This window comes from Haliaeetus albicilla, chromosome 20 (genome assembly GCF_947461875.1).
Source record: "Haliaeetus albicilla chromosome 20, bHalAlb1.1, whole genome shotgun sequence".
NCBI classification, from domain to species: Eukaryota; Metazoa; Chordata; class Aves; order Accipitriformes; family Accipitridae; genus Haliaeetus; species Haliaeetus albicilla.
This window is the reverse complement of record NC_091502.1, coordinates 21,467,117-21,489,148: the sequence shown is the minus strand read 5'-3', so window position 1 is coordinate 21,489,148 and position 22,032 is coordinate 21,467,117. Positions and strand designations below refer to the sequence as shown.

Below are 22,032 nucleotides of genomic sequence, written 5' to 3'. Positions count from 1 at the left end.
TCCTAGGTGAGACCTTGAAGTGAAAAAATTAAAGGAGGTAAAGAATCACTCTGGAAGGTGAAAGAACTGGGAAGGAAGGCTGTATTTTAATGCTTTGTCTTAGCTTTATATTAAAGTGATGTTCGAAAGGGGTTAGGTAGGAAGATGCTTCTTTGTAGGTTGAAGAAAAAGGCCAGGAAGCAATTATTACTAATTCCTTATAGACTGCCACAGGGTTTTCCTAAAAATGCTCTTACATGGCCTTGGAAAAGTGTGTCTGATTTGGATTTCTTGCTCTTGTCGTTCCTAATGGACCACGCCCTGAAGCCTTACACAAGAATAAACCGATTTACCGTTACTGCATTTTTCAGGTATGGCCCATCAGCATTTCCTTAAGGTAAGGGCTGGGCATCTGAGACTCCCACACCATTCAGTGAGAAACTCAGTGGGGTGAAAGAGGCAAAATGCTGGAAAAGGCATGAGACCAGCATGTGACGTTTCTTGCGCTTGGAAGGCACATCAATTCATCATGACATACTACGTGTCCAGCCTATTAACAGCACGGACAGCGTCAATTATATAAGTGTCTTTCCTTTGGAAGCAGTTGGAAAAATGTAATATACCCTGAAGTACTAGCCCTGTGCAGGTATGTGCTTTGTGATGACACCTTCTGCATGGGATGGGGTTTCAAATTAGTTTGGCAAAAGGAGGAATGATGTTGTTAACTATCCATGGTAAATGGGAAGGCAGAAATTCATGGTGTAAAGACCATGGTGGTGTGGAGATGTTCCTGTGCTGAGTTTGTTATCAGCCTGTGCTATAACAGCAAAGTTGTAATTTGCCATGTGCCTGCAAGTGTTGGAAAGTAAAATACGCAAGTACCTTTCAAAAGATCAGATCCTTGGGATATAAATGGTGAACGACGTGCATTAGACAAACCGCTCCCTTCCTGGCCTTCTCCTTTCCTTGGGTAGCAGCTTGGGCACTCTGTCAGGTAGGTTTTGAGGGCTTTGGCAACATCAGCTTTATTTTAAACTGTTGGAGGTGAAAGAGCCTCTCAGGCTCCTGCTAAGGTATTGGTACCTCATTCCTGCATTGGAGCCGTGGTGGTCTTCATGCTGGGAGTGCATTATTGTGTGTTTGAATGCTATCCTGCAAAGACAAACTCATCTCTCTGTTCTGGCAATGGCCACGTCTGATTAGAAGTGACATATATATATATATATATACAAACACATATATAGACACACATATATACACTCTGTGTTCCCTTTTTCATTTTCTGTTCAGAAGATGATGCTGTAGTTCTTTTTAAAAACCAATTGCTTTCACCAGAAAATATTAATAATTTAGGGAATGCATAGGAGGGATACAGTCACTGAGTTAAACCTGTGAACAGCTATGATTAATCCTGAGGTGACTTAATCACTCTGTTCCTAACTCCCCCCAGGATTTCTGTGCTTGCCCTAAGGCTGCTTCAGGCGTCCCTGGAGGCACGGCTGGTATCTGGCTGGGCTGCTGAGTACCTGCAGCTACCCCAAAGCCTACAGGTCCCAAGACATGGGCTAGATCTTCCATTTACCCTACCTCCTTCCAATCTATTTATGCGCAGCTGCAGTGGCAAAGCCTATATAAAAATAATCTGACTTAGAAAGGATTATAGAATGATGCATCCTTTTCTGGTTCTGGTCTGGTATATGGTATTCCCCTCCATATTCTGTGGGAAATTGGCTTTGCAGCTTGTTCCTTTCCAAGACTAAAAAAAAAAAAAAAAAAAAAAAAAAGGTGAGGAAATATATAAGCTATTTTTTTTCTATTACTGCTACCTCAGATATGAAAATATATCTGCAGTTTTGATATTGTATTTTACAGTGAATTTTTGATAATTTTTCCTAATTATGCCTATTTAAAGAAATCATATCTCAAGCACTCAAGCAACGAAATCATGCAATAAACAAATGATATAACTGAACAGTTTTCTGGTATCGAACTCTCTGTTACAGTTGTTTAAGTGCATGCTGGAACCATTCAGATGAAAGTCTGTTCATAACTTCTGTAACCCACAGCGGGGCTGCATGATCCTCCAACAGGATCAGAAATGTACAGTAATAACTGTTAACTGCTGCACAGAAACAAGGGAAAATCTCTCCGGTAATGGCTTTGCATCCAACTCTACACACAATGAATAAAGCCTCTTCCCAAAGGTGTATTTTACTGTTGTCCGTAAATAACTTTCAAGGTCTCCGGCTGCTACATGCAGTGATACACAGTGCTGAAAAAAGCTGAAGGTTTGCATTTAAGTTTATAGGAAAAGAACTTGATACAAACCATCATTTTTCAAAAGAAACTGACGTTTTATGAAAGGTCTATTCTGAAGCACAGGAAAACTTGCCTTGGCTCTTAGTTCTTTCTTAGCTGTCACTTTTCAACACTTAGTAAAGTTAACAGCACTTTCTATTTACAGAGTTTGCTATCGGAAAAAAACCCTGGGACAGGTTCAGTTCTATGCCTGGCTGTCTGGAGGTGCAAAGCAGCCAGCGTGGGCTTGTGGTCCTGCTCTATTGCAGATTGTGCGTTGATCTGCAGGCCCTGGCTAGCGTGTTCAAAATGAAACCTCGCTGCAGGATTTGGGGTTTGCTGCTCTGCTCTTCTGCAGATCAAGCTTCAGAAACAGAATGAGCAGAACTGAGTGCAGCATTTACTAATTTAATCTACCGTGCCCGCTTTTACACAATTAGCAACCATAGATGTTAACCATAACATATTGTCGATGGCAAATGCTCAAATCCAGACTGCCATGCTTATTTATGAATAAGGGGTAAGAATATATAGGCGAAACTTAGTAATACACTCAATATCATCACCGAGCAGGCTTAAATACTGACTTTCCTGTCTGACTTACCGGTTTCTAGTTTTCACTTGTTAACATAAACATCGCTCACATAGAGAGGGCTGCAGGAATTATTTTGTCTTCTCTGTGCACAGCAATCTGTGTTGAATATTTTATTCTCCCTGGAGTTTGGACAGCTGCCTTTGAGGCAGATATTCCTAGCTGAGAAGTTTGGGAGAGCTCTCATTGTATTTTGGGTATATTACAAAAAACAGTCATGATACCACTGTACAGCAAAGCCAGAAGTACTCAAAACCTTTTTTTTTTCATACATCTAAATAACTGTTGCAAAGGCCATGCATTACTAACCATTTAGTTATTTGTTACAGCACGTAGAGTGTTTCAGAGCTTTTTTGCTAAAAAGATATACTTTTGCTCAGGTATGTAACTGCTTAGTAATGGTTCATGCCTCAAAGAGCTTACAACGTAGATGCGCAAAGGATCATAGAATCATTGGATAATTCAGGTTGGAAGGGACCTCAAAAAGTTCTCTAGGCCAAATAAAAGGGATTTGCTGAAGCTCAAGAATCAAGACAGGTTAATAACAGAAACCGTATTTCTCGCTGCCTACTTTGGTACATGTTCTACTGGAGTACGCTGCTTTTAATAGATTTAGGAACATTTATCAACTGTAGGCATTTGGCAGAAGACTGCTACCCTGGCTTGCACTGCACTGTTTCGCTGCCTGCGTGGAATAGAGAACCTGTTATCTCCTTCTGCTGTAACTCTTGCTTGTTGGGTTGGCATCTATGTTTCTCATGCACCAAAAGCTTATGTTTGAAAACCTTGCCACAGGGCTCCTAAATTTCATTTTGATTTGACATATCTTGGTGTTACCTCTGCAAACTGCAAAAAATAAGCCTTGAGCTTTTCCTTTGTTGCTGAATCTCACACCACCTTTATTAGTGCAGACCCAAGGCAAATATATGTGGAGCCCTGAGGATGGGATAGAGCTGAAATGGGAAAGGCATTTTTGAGTGCTGCTGCACTGAGGGTTGCTAATGGGGGCAGGTTTGAGCTCACCATGACCGTAAAGCTACGTACCAGCTTGATAACTGGAGATCTGCCATTTCTCACATAGGGTCTGTGCCGTAGTCCTGCTTTAGTTGAAAACTCACCCAATTTCAAGTTAAGGGTTTTTTTCTCTTACTTTTAATTTTCTCTTATAATGGCTGTTTTACTCAATATGGAAACATTTTACTTGAAAAGAAACACAAAACATAGTTGCATTTGGTGAAGTATGTTATTTAACCTCTCTTTGGAGCGCTTCCATGGGCAGGGCCTTTAAAGCCCTTTACTGGCAGGCTGGTACGATCTCTGATCACTTCCCTGCTACTTCTACTGCGTGAATCAGTTTTCCTTCTTGAACAACATCCTGCACAATCCTCCTTACTCCTACCTAATAATTTAGACCAGATGGCTGAAGCTGACCCAGCGTAATCTACTCCCCAGGATATAAATGGTGCCATTTAGACGTACGCTGTAATGTTCCCTTAGTTAAAAAAAAAAAAAAGACTTGCAGCAAGAGCCTGTAACAATTGACTTTATTTTGATTCGCAGCGTTCTGCCAGACAGTAGCCATTTGTGCTGGGTTACACAACATTAAAAGGTACATATCAGACACTATCCTACACATAGACAAAAACAGTGTCCCAAATTTCCCGGAAAGGAAACAGCTTGTGTTTGTGTGTTGCCTTAGACCCCCATTCCACCCTGTCCTTGAATGCCCTGGAAAAACAGATGGGAGTTATACTGCAAAGCAAGTCAGGGCACTGGCACAGCATAGGAAAAATGAATTCCATTGCTAAGGACCTCTAGAAGGAGGAGAAAAAAAACCCTTTTCTTTTTGTCCTACAGAATATTTGTTCCAATTCCCAGTTTGGGTCTACACAAGTATGATGCACGGAGAACTCTTGGGTAATGGGATTCTACGTTGTTAATGACATTACGGTTAATTGCAGAAATGTACAGCTCTCTGCAGAAGCAACAGACAATTACTGCAGATACCAGAATATTGGTGCCATTTCTAAATGGTCTCAAGACATCATCTGCATAGAGTGAAGAGGGGTGGTAGCAAGATGTATGTAGCACGATGTATGTCACAAGGAAATCTTCTCTCATTGCTAAGCACAGACGAAGGTAACAGCTTTCGGAACAGCCGTCAGCACAGCGTACACTCTTCCTGGAGGTCAAAACATGCTGTGGTGGGTAGGTGTCTGTAAGTTCAGTGGACTTTGGATAAGGTTTGGTGCGTGGAATAGTTTGCACTGCTCTCTTACAAGTAGCCACATGTACTGTCAAGTCACTGGGGAGGCAGCATTTGCTGACACATGCAGTACAACTTCAGGCTAAGCAATGTACAAGATTATCCTTTTAAGCTTAATTGTGTTCTATAAAATATAGATGGTATCAGAAAGCCTGGCATCAGCTTGTTTGTTACTGGAATACAGACTTTCCTCTTCCTCCTCTTATTTTTTTAAATGCAAAAGAGGCACAAGAGATTGTTCTCTCCACTCCTGCTCTGGTTTTCTTTATGCCCCATCTTCTGAATCCTGAGTTTGTTACTCTGCAAATCTATCCTCCCTGTACAGCTGCATTGTAAACCTGTACCAGCTCGAGTGGAGACTCTCTGCATTTTGCAGCTGATTACCTTGGAAAATCCATCTTTTGGTATTCTCACCTCCTAACCCTCAGCATCAATTAGGTACATGCAAAGTGCAGCTACAGGTCAGCTGGTGTTAAAGAGATATATTGGGGTAATCCCAGCTGCTTGGTGCACTGGGACACACGTGCCTTGATGGCTAAATTTCTGAATGTGCGTAAAAGTAGAGGTGCATTTGGTACCTGCCAGTGCTTCTCTGTGTAGGTGAAAATCCTACAGGTGAAAATCATACAGACACCAAAGCTGTCCCACATACTTCACCCAGCCTTGGGGCTACCAGCTGGATTAGGTTGATTGATTAGGCTGATTTACACAGTGAAGACGGGTCAGTAGTAGATAGGGCACCAGCAGGCATAAATAGGAGTAAGTGCTGACCACCTTTCCCTCCTGACTTTAAATCACACCAGCGAGTACCTTGAATAGAGGAGAAAGCTTGTAGGAGTGAGTGGCTCCTGCCTCGTTCCTCGCACACCGGGAATTGTTCCAGATTTGCTCCTGCGGCTGCATCTACCCTTCCCTGCAAGGAGGACTTTTTAAAATGGAGTAACGTTGTCCCGAACGGACTGATGATTCTGGAGCTCCTGTAAGTGGGTTATTGATCACGAAGGGATGGACACACCTGGTGTGCTCGTCTGTGGGCCTCGGCAGTTCAGTCCTGGTGGTTTGCTTCTCTTTGAGGCCTTGTGCAATTTTCTCAGCCAACGCTATGTGGTTCTTAATGTTTGTTTTGCTTTGAAATGAAAGGATGTATGAAAGCGTGTGTTATCATTATTCTCTTCCTTTAATCTTTGCTCCAAAGTTAGTCCTCTCAGACCTTTAATCATCTGTCTTTGTCTGAATTCCCTTCAATTTACTTCTATCTTTCTGGTGCTGAAGTGCTTACAGATGAATGAGGAATTGTATTGCTTTATCTTGTTTTTCCTCATTAGAATGCTGGTGAAAGCCCATGGTCACAGAAGACAGAAAGTAGTTCAGGCTATTCAACATTTTTGCCTTTTCATATTATTTAACCCCTTTGCTGTGAGAGCTCTAAAGTGTTCCCATAGCAAATGGATATTGTGATGCATATAAATTGGAACAGAAATTGCACTGGAATAATGGTCATAGGGCTGCAGCATGAACCACTCAAATGTCAGAAAATGGCAGAGTTTAGGCAGCCTGTTCAGCTTTGATCACACGTTTTTCCTTCTATGTAGTTGCTGTCTGAAAGAAAGGTCGCTCTTCTATGCAAGTAGGACATTGCATCTTCTGCAGTTCTTATTCTTTGTCCAAATTATTTTTATTTAAATTTTCTTTATTAAAAAAAGTGAGGTAAGAGTGAGCACAACTCTGATTTGAGCTTAAATAATGAATAGGTTTTTTTAAATGGTATTAAAGAAAACAAGACTTCACACTGAGAAGTGCACCCGGCTTTAGTAAGGGAAAGTGCTCCCTGGCATATCTATAGAAGTTAGACCCTCCTCACTCTTGCGCAGGTCTGTAAGACAGAAGGGGAATCCCTGGAGTTTGCCTGCAGAGCACAGGCGCAGACACGTACGGAATACTTGTCTGTGGGCATTCGTAAAGTGATACCAATGCGTTCCCTACTGTGCTGATGTAGAGATAATTTGTTTTCCTGCTTCCCCAGTGATGGAATCATCCAAAATAAAACATATCATGGTATCTTTAGGATTACTTCATATTAGAATATATATAATTTCTTGTATGCAGTTCATCTTTATAAAGCAAAACTGACAAAACATTTGGGCTAGGCTAAAGGAAGAGCAAGTAGAGTTTATTAAAGAAAGTAAGTAATCTCTTAAGAAGGAAATGAACAAATTTAGTTGGACTGAAAATCCAGTGAGATTCACAGACACTTTAAACAAACATGAATTTATTGCTTAACAAAATGTTTGGAACGGTACAGAAATTCAAGCAGCTCATCTGGAGAGGTGTTTTGTGCTCATGGACTTCATCAATAGTAATGTTGCCATTTCTAAATGAAATCTGAACTTTTCATGGAAGGGAGGGAATATAGTGCCAAGAAATACTTAATGCAGATTTCATTTGTGTAAGATTTTAGTCTCTTTGTTGAATTATCTTCCTGTAAGTCCCCGCTAGGACACAGACTGTATTTTGGTTATTTTACATAACAATTACCATGCTCTCACAACTACCTTTTATGACCTTGGCTCCAAGCTTGATTCTACAGCTGCTTGATCTCATCGCCTCCTTCACACCTCTTTTCCCACCCACAGTAGTATTCAGCTGTTTACCCCTCCTAGTATGATTACACCTCTCAGGTAATGGAGGTAACTCCATAGAGCAGGTTTTACTCAGAGCAAATTACAGACCCTATTCTCTGCTAACCTTGATTGACTGCAAGGTGCTGGCTGCCCTTGTTCCATAGAAATGGCAATTTTAGCTTATGGAATAACAAAGCAACCAACTAAGTGAATCCTCTGTGCTTTCTTCTGTAACCGCATAAGTACACTGAAATGCTCTTCTCTGCACACCAGTGATCATTATTCTAGTGAAAGCAACCCACAGCCTCCTCAGAATAGATAAGGACCTTTACAAAGAGACTGGGTTTTTAATATTTATTTCGCACACGTGCATACACATGCAAATGTGGCTCACGTTATTTTTAATGAAAACACTAGGGCAAGGCAGTCTTTAAAGTTGGAGCGAAAGCACTGTTCTGCTGTTCCTTGACTGACTACTGTCAACCCAATTAATACTCTGATAATGACAGCTATGCCAGCTGAATGCCACTGCCACAGGGCAATTTCTAGTTTATTTCTGCAAAGTATTTATCTAGAGATAATTACATATTAGCCTGATATGTTTTACTTGCAGTTGCAATACAAATTGACCTGGCATCAAACCATATATTACAACTGTTTGCAATTGTACTATGAGCTTTCAAAATTACTATAAAAACTTCCCCCCATCGAAAATGGAGAAACTTCCATTCTCGTTGCAACTATCCTACAGCTTTTAATTTTAAAAGTAGGTCCTAGTTTTAATGGTGGAATTAAATGTTCTTAGCAATATGAAATATAAATTAGAAGTTAGTATCTACTTCCTAAGGATCACAGTTATTAATCAGAATTTTTAATTTTAACATTAATTTTTCCCATTGTACATGAGAAATAGAGTACATAATGAGTCAGAAAGTTGTAAAAGAAGTTAGAAGAAAAATTCAATTTCAGTTGTTACTAAAGAGGGAAGAGTGGCTGCTAGAGATCTGGCCAGAGACTTAATGTGAGGATGAGCACAGACCCAGTTCACTACTTTTGACTGGCCCTTGAAGGATGCAGAAAATCAGGGTGCCTCTGCTGTGTGCCTCTCTGTGCCTCCTCCTGCTCCGTCAGTTCTGCTTGTCACACGCAATCCAGTTCAGTCTCCTATTGTGTGAGATGGTGTGTAGGATCTGACCCTGTATAACAAAATCCTTGGTTGCTTCTGAAGTTCAGACACGACCCCAATATTTTCCTCTTTGCCAGACAGCGTCTATGGCTAATGTTGGAACATTTTTCTTTTCTGGTCGAAGAAGCTTTCCTGGGGAACATACTCTTTATTTTTAGACGTGCTGGAGCGCCCCGGGGTGTTTGGGCTCCTGATATTTTCAGGTATAGATTTATCACAGCTTCCATTAAGAAATGTTTTCTGATTGTCTGGTTACCTTGAGGCTACTATTATTCAATCCAATTTAAGGTAACATGCAAACAGAACATTTCTTCACAAAATAGAAAAGAAAACCCACAGTCACAAAAGTTTATGAAAGACCCTGCGTGAGTGCAATAAGCTTGATTTTTCCCTACAATTTCTTCACCTAATACCAGAAAGGTTTCTCTGACCCCTTCTCTGCCTTTCCTGAGACCTACCTGTCAAGGGTCATGCCTTCCTACATGGTAGTTTTTATAGAGTCCCTCCTTTGGAGTCCTAGGGGGTATCCAGGTAGATGCAATCTTTCTCCCTGAAATGTTTTTTTTGTTCTTATCCAGGAGAAAGTCTGTCCGTTGTTCTTAATTAAAATAATATGATGGGTTTTTTCTTCTTTGGCGAGTCAAATATCTGTTAGACAATGTGTCACCTCCTGAATGTGACTATCTGACTAAAAAATTCTTGCCTGAAGGAAGGGAAACACTTTTTTTTTTTTCCTCTCCTTAGGTCATTACATGCACAGGTTTTAGTGAAAGTGTTTTCACTCCTGGGTCTTGTATATCTCTTCATACCCCATGGAAATAAGTGTGATGGACACACCTGAACAAGAAATCAAAATCTGGCTTGTTGCTCACTCTTGGTTGAAATCAAACATTAACTAGCCACTTCTGAGTGACAACAGGTTGAAGTGATGAATCCACAAAGTCTTCCTTTAAGTTCTTCCTCCCACTTACTTAAAGATAATGCACCTGCACATAGGGCTGGGATGGGTGTCTGACAACAAGCTTCTCTTAGGGTATTTTACACCTGCAAATTTCTAGTTTATTGGTTAAAAAGATCTGTGACTTCTCCCTGTACAAGGGTCTGTTCTTCCTATATCGTTCAGGTGTGCGTGTAACATGTTCTTTGAATCTCTTCTTACAAGTATTATTCCTTTACTTTGAAATTATTTGTAAAGACCTCTTCACAATGAGAATGTGCCTCAAGAATCTCATTGACATTTTAGAAAACAAACTTGCATATCGGTGCTTTCTGCTAGAAATGTAATACGTGTTTATCTTTATGATGTTAATGTGTAAGTATATATTGGCCAAAGAAAAACACCAGGAATTCAAAAGCCAACATGTCAAATAATGTCTTTTGCTCATTCCTCTTTGCAAACAGATATTCAAGAGTTTTATGAAGTGACACTGCTAAATTCCCAGAAAAGCTATGAGCAAAAAATAGAAGAAGCAAATCAAGTTGCAGAGAAATGGGAGAAGACAACATCTGCTACAGACCATGAAAATCTGCAGAAAAACCAAGAGGTAATTTAACAGATTAAGAATTAAGATATGTATAATAAGTGAGATGTCTGCAGCCTGAGAAAGGCCATGCAATGATTTATAAGATTGAAAGAATGGCATTAATTAAGGAATTAGATGAGGATATGGAAGATGTATAGTGTTATCACTGACCTTGAATATGTTGCAAACTTCTTCATCCTTTCAATTGCCAGCTGTCAAAGGGGAAGTAAAAAACTGTCTCTTTCTCATCCTTGGTGTACTTTACCTGATACCTGGTGTCTGTGATTACCCCCAAAAGAGAATATATCTCCTCTGCTTGTTAATGACCACTGAGGTTATTAATACTCCAGTGATTCTACCCTGTGTAAAAACTTTAATAGGACTTTTCATATTTCAGGCACTGACATTGGGCTGAACTTTTCCATAGCCCAAGTGCACAGAAATATCAACCAAAATAATCTCTGTATGAGGAGTAGATATATAGAAGTTTATACACCGTTGTTTTTCTTCTCTAGCCAGTGGAAGGATTCAAAACTTTTCTTTGTCACCACTGGCTCTAATCTGCCTCTGCCTGCCCCCAGATTATTATTAACTAAATTAGCAATCTAAACTAATAGCCTCCCACCGTGTTTGTACTTCAAAGACAAAAACAGAACCCACAGAACCAAGCAATGAACAGCTCTGTTCTTAAACAGTGAGACAGAAATAGAGTGGGCGTGGATTGCAAATCTCCAGACCAAAATCAAAGAGAAGGGAAATGTATAAAAATTTCCATTGTTGTTATGGTTCGAAAGGATTTTCAAGTTTTAAAAGTTGTTCCAAAACACTTCCCATAGGCATGACTATTTTTAAGAGCTTTCCTCTTTTTAAATGTAAAACCCAGAAACAAATTGCAGTTCTACATGACATTTTATATGTGATTCTTTAAAAAGATAAATCAGAATTGCAGGTGGCTAGAACAAAACCCTCTGAAGAAATTTATTGTAAAAATTAATTAGCAAAAGAAGCTTGCAGAATTAATGAGAACAAGCAGTCTGATTTTGAGTGAAATCAGGACAAATGAGTCTTAACATTAATGTAGGATATATCCCATGAATGATTTAACATTTGAGTGCCAGCTTGAAGACACAGCTAGCTAATCTTTTTTTTTTTTCCCCACAAAGCTATATGCTTTAAAATGGTGAAAGTGTATTCCAGCATGTTATCTCTTGAAGCACCAGAGAAAGACAGTGGATCACAGACTCTCTTTTCATTCCAGCCTCATCAAAGTATTTGACCCTCAACCCCATCTTCCTTAAGCTCATTGCTGTCTGAGGTATGCTGCTAGTCTTGTCCAGGAGAATTTAAACTCCAAATTCTATGCTGAGAATAATAAATATATAGGGCGAACTCTAAACTTTGCTCATCTTATGAAAATGACATTCTGATTTAAAGCAAAAACATAGAAAACTATTGCTTAGAAACAGAAATAACCATTTCAAGCCAGGTTACTGGCAGTCAGGGGTCAGGGTACCCTCATTTTCAAATTTGCTGTCTATCCATAAATTTCATCAGTTTAATGCGTGCACAAAATGTTTAGTCCCTTCAAAAATCATACCTATATATGTTTTAAGGGTTCAACTGTGGGGAAAATAGACTAGAAGTGTAGGCTTTTGGTTTTTTTTCCCTTTTGACAGCACAACATACTATTAGCAGTTCCAAGTCAGAACTGATTAGTGCATGCTGAATGTACCAGCTGCTGTACAAATACAATACAGTACTTTGCTTTCTATCAGAAATTACCTTATGAAAATGTGACTGGATAATCTAATACATCACATAAATTCTTATTCATGGTCTGTTCCTTATGGGAAATGATGGTTTTGTACTTTCCTTTTCCATCCTCAATTACATGTCCCAAATGTGGAAAGAAAAAAACTTTCCTTTTTCCATGCAGTGTTCTTCTGCAATAAAAGCCCAATTACGATCATTCAGTCCAGAGGCCATCCCCCTTTCATGCCTTCCACTTGAAACCTTCCTTGGCTGTCAATATATTTATGTTCTGTGTAAATTGGTTCTTTTCCTGTATTTTTGTTCCAGTCTTAATTGTTGATAAAAAAGAAAAGCAGCTTTCACTGTCCAGGCCAGGCATCCTGTGAACCCCTCCTTTGTATTGATGTATTTGCTTTTCCAGAAGTATGGACTTTTAGATAACAGAAAAGTTTTTAGATTGTTTGCAATTCTGTACAAATTTGCTGTACAGAGATAGCTGGCCTCTAAACTCTCTCACCTGGCATCTGTGATCACCATAGTGGTTTGTAATAAACTGCTGCTAGATCTTACAGCGTACTGGGACTGGATCTTCATCAATTGAGAGATGAAAGTGTCACAACCCATCCTATAATCTCCCATCATTGTCAGGGGGTGCCTCAGAAGAGAGACATCTCCCAGACTCACAGACTGTAATTTTGAATGGCCTTTGCAAAAGCAAGTGAAAAGTCAGGGGAATATATTAGCTCACCATATGTGCCAGAACCAGTTGCATCCAAATTATTAGCGTGAATGACCCCACATAGCACACTGTGGCTGCAAACAATGGAATTCACAAAATGTGTTGGGGTTCAGCGACAGTTACTGTTTTGGGTTTTTTTTCTCCCCAGTTTTTTTTACTTGCATGCTTCTAGTTAAATTCTGTGCTGTTCATATATTGACCGTGAAGGAACTCCTGGTCCTCATGAAACCAATAAATGTTTTGGTATGGGCTATGCACTTAAACACATCCTTGTTTTTCACTCCACTGTTAACAGCTTTGTTGGCCATTTGAACCATAGATGACATCAGTGTTTCCAGTGCAAAATGCGGTATTACCTACCATCGTATTATTATTGCATTTCACCCTGTACAGAAACTAAATATATGTGGCAATGTATCTGGCAGAGATGTAAATGTCATAGACCAAAATAATTTCAGTGGGTGGGTGTTAGTGAATAAGAAAGAAAGAAGGATGTATATGAATGGTTTTTTGTGTTAATCTATCCCTGTTGTTTTCCCTCCTGTAAATCCAACTTGACAAAATCAACTTAAATTGGTGGATAGTTTCAGAATCAATGAAACAGTGTTTGGGGGGCAAGTTCAGTATTCACTAAAAGTATTTACCTGTGAAGTTCTACCTGTGAAGGCTCTTATTTGTTTCATATATTCATACAGCAAGCAGGGAATGTGACATATCGGGTAATAAATGAAAAAGTCCAACATGTTAGTTGTGATGTAGGAACTCTAGAATATAGCTCTGAAGAAGACCTAAAAAATCTTGTTGTCCATTCTCTTGCCCTAGGGCAGATCAACTGTATTTGAACTTTTCCTGACATGTTTGTCTCATCTGTTCTTTAAAACCTCCCACAGTGGAGAGTCAACAACTTCTCCAGGTAACTTACTCCCTCACTGATGGAAAGTCTTTCCTGACAGCAAACCAGAGTTTCTCTAACTGCTGTTAGAACCCATTAGTTTTTGTTCAATTTGCAGTAGACATGGCGAACAGTTTACTCAGTCCTGTTCCAAAAAGCACTTAAACATATGTTTAACTAATCATATATAATAACAGGAGCTTCCAGCTTCTCTGCTTTTCTTTCTCTCACTCATTTTAAAATGACCTTTGTGACCTGCTCTTCACTAGCAGCGTTGTCATTTTAGCTGGTATGCCCATGTAACAACAAATGCTGGGTCCTAATGAAAAATCTGGTCTTTTAGGAAATACAATATTTAGTTGGCTTAGACTGGTCTCAAAGGAGCTGTAGTTAGAGGTATGGAATATTTTAGTTTCCAAAACAAAAAGCCGTGAGGCACTGTGGAAGGCAATTAGTCTTGATGGCACAGGCACTGTATATCTCTCTGTATATCTCTATATCTCCATGTATATAAAAAAATTTCCTGGAAACTACTCTGCAAGATTTGTTTATTAATGAAAATATACTAACTCAGGATTTGGGCACTGCAGGTTTTAATTCCTCGCTGTCCAGGATTAAGGTCCACAAAAACCAGAACACACCTATAAACTAACAAGTAATGAATTCCAGAAAATGGGGCAAGACGTCATTCCCTTAGAATCTGCCTCATTAAGATGTTGATACCTTATCCTGATTAAGGTTCAGAATCATGATCTCTTTTCTGTAAATAAGACCATAGCTAGACTTCTCTTGCAATGTGCATAAAGGCACTGCTGATATTATTTTCCTTATGAAGAAGTTATTTGGTTAGGGTGTTTTCAAAGGATGTGGAAATCTATATTCAGCTCCCTTCTTGACCGGAGAGGAGCTGATACTGCTTCTCTTTTCACCCATGAGAGTGCACTGTGCATTATGCCAGCAGGTATTATTTTGCTTTTTCTTCTTGGGCTGTTTCCAATTTATATGGAATAATTAAAAATTTATTGGGACAGAGTGCTGACACATGACTCTCTAGCCTAGAGTTTATAATTATTACTGCTCTGATGAGTATTAAAGTATAGCGTATTTTGTCATCTTTGGCATACCCAAGGGTGGGATCCTCCATCCCCAGCATCGGTGTTGAACTGTCATAGATGCAAAGCCCTTCTCCCTGTTATCTCTCAACCCTTCTCTACCTCGCCATTGTCACCACCACGTATATTCAAACCTGGAAGCAGGAGGATTTAACAGAAAAGATTAAGAACCGTACTCCAAACGGCTAGTATGTAAGGCACTGTCACAGGAGCCATACGGTCATTCCTCTCGGACCGCATTTAGGGGATGCGGGATGCCGCGCTCAGCGGGCGGGTTGGCGGCACGTAGGAGTGGAAGTGTGTTCCGAGATCACCTCGTGGAGCGGGTTGAGAAGGTATGCCAGGAATGTAGTTTGTGGATGAAGACAGTGCTTAGGCATTGAGACGGTTGATACAATGCAGACAAGCTCATTTTGGGCACAAACAAATGCCAGGCAGCTACCTTGAGAACGTGGCTGTGGAGAGCTGACACGATGAAGATAATATGCCTCTGGAGTTTCTGAGGATCTCGGGTACTTTTAAGCTGAGTCATTTCACGTCGCAGTTATAAAGCACCCACATTGGCTTAAACCAAGCACCGATTATCTTGCCCATGTAGCCTGGTACCTGGCTTCTAGCAGGAGCCAGGAGCAGATGCTCAGGGAAGAGTAAGAAAAGGTCAAGTCTGTATAATGGGCGCTTTAGCTGTTTTGCAAGTCTAATCTTAATTTGTTTGGACTAGAAGCACAGAAAGTGCTCAGTGCTGGGAAACTCAGCATTACCTTATTTTATAAACATTCAGCGTGGTATTCACCGCAGCTAGCGTGCTGACTGGGGATGTGCCCAATCTGCTGCTGGAAATCATGAAGACGGGGTTTGTTTGTTGTTTCAGCTCTGCCAAAGAGCTTCCCTACTCCTTCGGACCAAGCTTTATAACACCAGCATTCACAACTTGAAAGCGTTTTCTTGAAATTAGGGCTCTTAAGTTGTCCCCATTGGAGAGAGAAGATTGATTTCTTTTCACCCCTAGGAAATGCGAGATAGAGATTCGGCTGAAAGGGGTTTAATTTCAGGTCTTCCACTGCTCAGAAGAGTGCTCTCGCCCTACCCAGATCCAGATAAGGCTGGGGAAAGGTTCTCTCCATCTCTGCCGTCAAAGCTTTGCAGTAGTGCAGCTGAGTTCGTGGGTTACCGGAGTCTGAGAGCGGGTATGCTGGTCTGAGCCCGGCTCCCCAGCTTAGCAAATGGTCACTTGCTGGGAAAAAGTCGTCTTCCCTCCCAGGACTCTCTGCGTTGCGTTAAACAGTCACTGGATAAAGGATGCCTCTCGCTTAAGCGTTGTGTAGATAGATACAATTAAAACTGTGAGATGCTCAGAAAATACAGTAATGGAGAACATAAAAGTACCTAGATGGAGGTATCCATCTGGTAAACAAAAATCGAGTTGCTCTTTAGCTATGTCAATAGTAACGCTGCTTGAAGCTACGGACTTGTGCTCGGCTCCAGACACTCATTAAAAGACATAAATTTACCCTTGTTTTAACCTCTGTTTTCATTAGTTTGGTCTCCAGTGCTACTTATTTCTGGTCAGCAGTGTTTTGACCTTTATTCAGATGGAAAATTGAGGTGAAGGAAAAGAACACTCTGCTGTCGTGCTTCCGTATAAATCTGGTAGCCGAAGGTCTGTTTGTCCCTGCATCGTAGCATGAAAGGACTATTTACTTATAGGGCATATGGTGCAGATACTTTTAGCCTATTGAACAAGAATCATTTGCAATTATTGTGCAAGTTTGGTCATCGCACGCCGATCTCGCATGCACAATCTACAGTCGGTGCAGTGTGATATCATTGCTTTGAGACGGTCCCCGAAGATTCCAGTTCTTCATCTAATTCCTGTTGTTCCACGCATTTCTTATGCTTAGAGGCCCGTTTTGCAAAGACAGTCAATTGCAGTGTGCAAAATGAATCCTCCTATTTCTGCTTGCTTTAGGAATGTCTGCTATCCTTGTACCCAGCTATTATAAACATTGTAATTAGTTCTCTGTCCTTTAAGTGCTGGCTTGTTAAAAGTTCCAGTAGTAAAACCCTTACTTAAAAATCTTCTGCCTGGAGCAATTATCAAACCATTAATCTGTTTCACACTAACAGCTTGTCTGAAAAATGTGGACCTGCAAGACCTTTCTATATGTGCCTATAAAAATTCAGTCTCTTCTCTGGATTTTTGTTTGTTTTCTTTGTAACTGGGTACAGCTTAATTTGTATGGCTTGGTTTACTCCCAGGAGCCAAATCTGATTCCGTTTAAGTGAATATACTTAATATGCAAGAGTCATTAGGTATGATCAACCATAATGTTTCATTAGAAGGGTTCAAAACATTCAGTTTTATGTGTCTGTTTCTTCACTAGATTTAGCTCCTACAGTATACATTTATCTGATCGAATGCAGTTTGTGTCTGTGGGTTGATTTTGTACCAGAGCCAATTCCCATGTAATTCTGTTTGGCACCAAGTTTGCCTTCAAGAAGGCAGCAGTCTTTTTAAGGGGCACGGTATAAGTGACATGTTGGTTTGTGTTTTGCTAGTTATGTTCCTTTTGCACCCAAGGCTGTGTAACAACCATAAGTAGATAATTGTTTAACAACAATGCTGAAGCTTGGCTTTGTGGCTTTTTTTAATGCAATGATTTTGCCATTTTATTTTCTCTGCATTAATAAGGTATGCTTTACTTGCAGAGATTATTTTATACACTTGCCTTCTCAAATGGTTTGGCTAATGTTTAGAAATGGATAACTGCAAAGTCACTGTGTTATTAAAAACCTTATTTACGACTAGCTGCAGCTAAATGTCTTGCCCATACTGGGTATCCATGCTGGGCCTCTATTTATAAATTTGTTATTTGTTCTGTAGCTTGTCAATAACTTGAGTGCCAGCGCGTCTGTTAAATGTCACTTCAGAGTTGCTTCTGAGTGTGTTTTAATCTGGTCAGGCCAATGTTTCCATTTTAAACCAAGAGGCTGGATGTCTGCAGAACAGTGTCATCCTGTGGACAGAAAAGCTCCGGAGTGCAGCATTCTGGCCTCCACATCCCAAATCCCCACAGGAGAGTTTTCTGATGAAGTCGTGATGCTGAGAGTAGGGCAACACGCATGTCATGCCACTCTCTAAACAGACAATTTCTGTCCTGCTGGGCAAGTCTTGGAACCAGACATCACTCTGCTTTTGCCATCTCCTCGTGTTTGCATAGGGTTAGACATGCTCACATAAAAAGCCTTTTCCTTTGTTGCCTCTCACTTTTATTTTAACATCGCTATCACATTGGTGTGCCTTGTGTGAGAGTTTAGAGGACTCACTGGTCTGATAGCTCCCTTCTGACAGGGAGATTTGATTTAGTTTCATAATTGTTTATTTAGTTTAGTAATTGTTTTCTACTGACATTGGTGGGAGAGGGAACAGAACTGGAATCTCAGCATTAAACAAACTAAACCGGATCAGCAATGATGAAAGAGTCACATCCACCACAGCAGGTTTATTTGTTTTCATTTTTTTTTTCACATTTATATAATATGCCTATCAAACAACCTCTAGGCAGTTTTCTGATCTGGGATTTGTTATTACATCTGCAAAGGTTTGGGAGCAGGCCAGAACAGCTGCTAGGGACCAGAAACAATAATTTTCCCCAATGAAAATGTGCCTAAATATTAACCAGCATACAGAATTAGCCAAACTTTTAATTAAGCAATGAGTTTTTATTGTGATAAGCATTGAGGTCAGACTATTGTGTAAATTCCACTGCTGTGTATCAGGGTCAAAAATGGTAGATCTCGTAGTTAAAGATACTATGAAAATATCACTTAACAAAAAGCTCTTGTGATTTTAACATATTTTTTCTAAAATATTTTTTCTAAAACATGATATGTTTTAACAAGGGCTGTTGTCATACCAGAGTAATCTGAAAAAATTACCTACATAAAAGTATCAGAATGTCCCAACAGGCTTCTACCGCAAGCTAGCAGTTCCTCTGAAGAGTATGTGATATAATTCATTGTTTCTAATAAGATTCTGAGAAGTTGTATTTTAACCACCTGCAAAAACAAATACATCAACTCTTAAAAATATAGCCCTTTGCCCTGTAAAACTGTAAGTGTTCTGTAAAATTGATATTCAGGGATGAATGTACTCTAGTTAAGTTTCATTCTAAAAATATTTCAGAGCAATTTGTCTCACTTACACGTTTATTAACTCTGACCATTCACCAATCTGAGCAACTAAGCAGGAGAATTCACTGCCCTCCACGTGCAAAGGACACAGGTCTCCACAGAGAGGTTTAAGAGCCCATTATATATTTCTGCAGTCTACCAATACTTCTTTATTAAAATGCTTCTTAAATAGTTCCCAAGAATAAAGAAAGATATCACCCCAAGACTTCTGGATCATATAAAGATCACCCTGGGAGTGATTTCTTGAATAGGTGCATATATCTTTGCTCAGTAAGATAAATATATATGAAGGAGAAAATATCCTTCCTGCTTTGTTTAGTTTTTTGTAAACTGGGACAGATACTTGCAGTTTTTAACAAATAGTAAACACAATCCCAAATGTAACAGTGTGGGAAACTGTCAACTTGAAAATATAATTTCTCTCCATGTTTGTTACGTATAATATAGTTACAAAGAAGATGACTAGAACCACAGGACTTTATGCATTTTCAGCTTGTACATTTTACACATTTGACTGTGCTTAACTATCGCCTGTACCACTTTAATCTGTAACAGGTTATAGTGAAAACTGCCCTTGGTTTAGAGATGAGACAATTTACTGCTTATTTGCCATAACGATATTTAGGTGGATCAGGAATAAAGTGTTTGTCTGGACCTTTGTTGTGCTGTGAAGGAGTGAATTTCACCCTTAGCCATTCTCCTCCTCCTTGAAAAGAGCCTTTAGGAACATGTTTCTTTCTCCTGTGTAATCCTGATGCATTTCTCATCCAAACGGCCTTGTCGAGAGATCGCTTTCTGGGCTTATATCTCTAACTGTATTTTCCTCGCTGTTGGAAGCCTCTCTTGACTTCCACCTTTCCACCAGACCAACACCACCCTATTTGTCTGGCTTTTAAGGCCTGTCGTGACCTGTCTCGTCTCTGCGTCTCTACCCTTGTACTTCTCTAGCGATCGACCTCCACGTCTGCTTCCTCAGCTCCTCGTGATGTACTCTGTGACGAACTTTCCTGATATTGCCACCTCCAGTGTACAGGAGCTCTTTGGAAAGAGCTGTGAGACTATCTCGTTTCATCTTTAAATTTGTCTTTTGTCCCAAAAGAGCGGTGGTTGCAGCCATAGCAGTAACTTCTGATACGATGTTCTCCTCCTGTTGATCGATGTTGTCCCACTGTTTGCTCACGTTTCTCCAATTTCTGTCGTCCTGAACCAGAATGGACAGTTTGATGGAGCAGAACCCCCATGTAGTAGCACAAAGGAGACGTAATCTGTGGCTGGACATCTGCAGCCTCGTGTCTCTGTGAGGTGCCTATTCCCCGCCAAACCCAGAAAACTAGTTTTACAGATGAGTTCTGAACATGAATTTTTAATACATCTTCAAATATCTCATGTCTTAAAAAAAAAAAAAAGTCAGGTTGGCTGAATCTCACACTTTCATCAGCCTGCATAGATCTACACAATGCCGGTGGGAAAAAATAGTTGAACCCAGTAATGGCTTTCTGTGCTGTGAATGATTTCAGCACTCCAGCCGCTGCTTGGCTGATACGTATGGCTGCTGCTGCTTTTCTGTCAGGTCAGCCTTGTTACTACATAGTTATAACCCCCATAGTGGTGTTCAGTTCATTGTGGCAGCTACATAAAGTGTCTTCACTGAAAGGACAAACTGAAGTGATGAAGGTTTCCCAGGCCTTCCAGTTCTTTGCAGAAGTGTAAGGGAGCCTGCCTGGTTTTCTGAAATGCTGTGCCCTGTCACTGTGTGTGTATATATATATATATTTATTTTTTTTTAGCTCAGCACTTTCAGGTACTCAAGGTGTCTCTTTCTGAGAAGAGACAAGGCAAACAGTTGCTGTACAAGCTGGAAAAAAAATTAAATTAGGAGTAACTGACATAGTGGATCTGAAGTCCACTTTCTCAGAGAAGGCTTTGGAAACTCTGGTGGAAACAGAAATGGTAACTTTTAAATTGTAATTGTTTTAATCGACCACTAAACCAAGTTTGATCTGTGTGTTCTGGAATTTGTTAATTACAATGAGAAGGACAGAAAGGATCTGCTGAGAGATTTCGGGTCATTCATTACATCAGACTGCTGCCTCTCACACATTTTTTGGCGCTGTGGTAGTTTGTAGAAAACCAGAGGTAACAAAACAGACGACTTTGTCTCTTCCTCAGGAGTAGGAAGATTTATGACAGACATATGCCTCCACTTATGTAATCAGTATTCTTTTTTTGAGATATCTTGTACTTTTTTGACAGTAAATGCTGCCAGGGTACCCAGGGGTACCTTTGCTAGGTCAGCAGCAAGACTGTAACTAGAGCTTCCAGTATTCAGGATGCAAACTGTGTTGTTGCCTGCAACAGTCCATCTTCTGCCATTGTGGGTGTATTTCTTAATGCTGTTTCTTAATGCAGTATCGCTTTATTTCTTAGTTGGCTTCCTTGCTTTTGTTCCCACCTAGGGAATGTGCCTGACACACACACACACACATATCTTTGCACTCGCAGTGGATACTTCTGTTACTTTTGAGGATTAGAATTGTCATATATTGCTCTTCGCTTGCAAATTGTCATGATCTCCTTACCGTGGGACGAGGACCAAAAACCTCCTTATACTGATGCTCTGTTCTATAGAGAGCCATCACAGAGAAGGGAGGACTGATCTGATGTCCTTGCTCAATGCTAGGCAGAGAGAAGTACTGCAGCTTTCTGTTCAAATTGTAGTGAACTTGGAAAACAAGCGACTTTGTGCCCAGCTTCACGGTGGTTTGTTGCAGCCCGGCCAAAAAGACCGCAAAGGCTGGGATTGTCTTTGTGGATCGTGACCGGGGTCTTGGTCACAAGTATGTGGAAGAAGATTCCTAGTTAACCATAGCTAAGAAAA

General features: G+C 40.2%; 1 protein-coding gene across 16 annotated transcripts in view; it reads left to right on the top strand.

Moving 5' to 3' along the window:
* The window catches only part of DLG2 (discs large MAGUK scaffold protein 2), a 1,018,165-nt gene that overhangs the window by 109,566 nt on the left and 886,567 nt on the right, over positions 1-22,032 (top strand). For all 16 annotated transcript variants that reach the window (XM_069808461.1, XM_069808468.1, XM_069808464.1 and 13 more), the window contains one exon: positions 10,344-10,486. In XM_069808461.1, the coding sequence (XP_069664562.1) occupies positions 10,344-10,486 (143 nt within the window). The remainder of the gene's footprint in view (positions 1-10,343; positions 10,487-22,032) is intronic.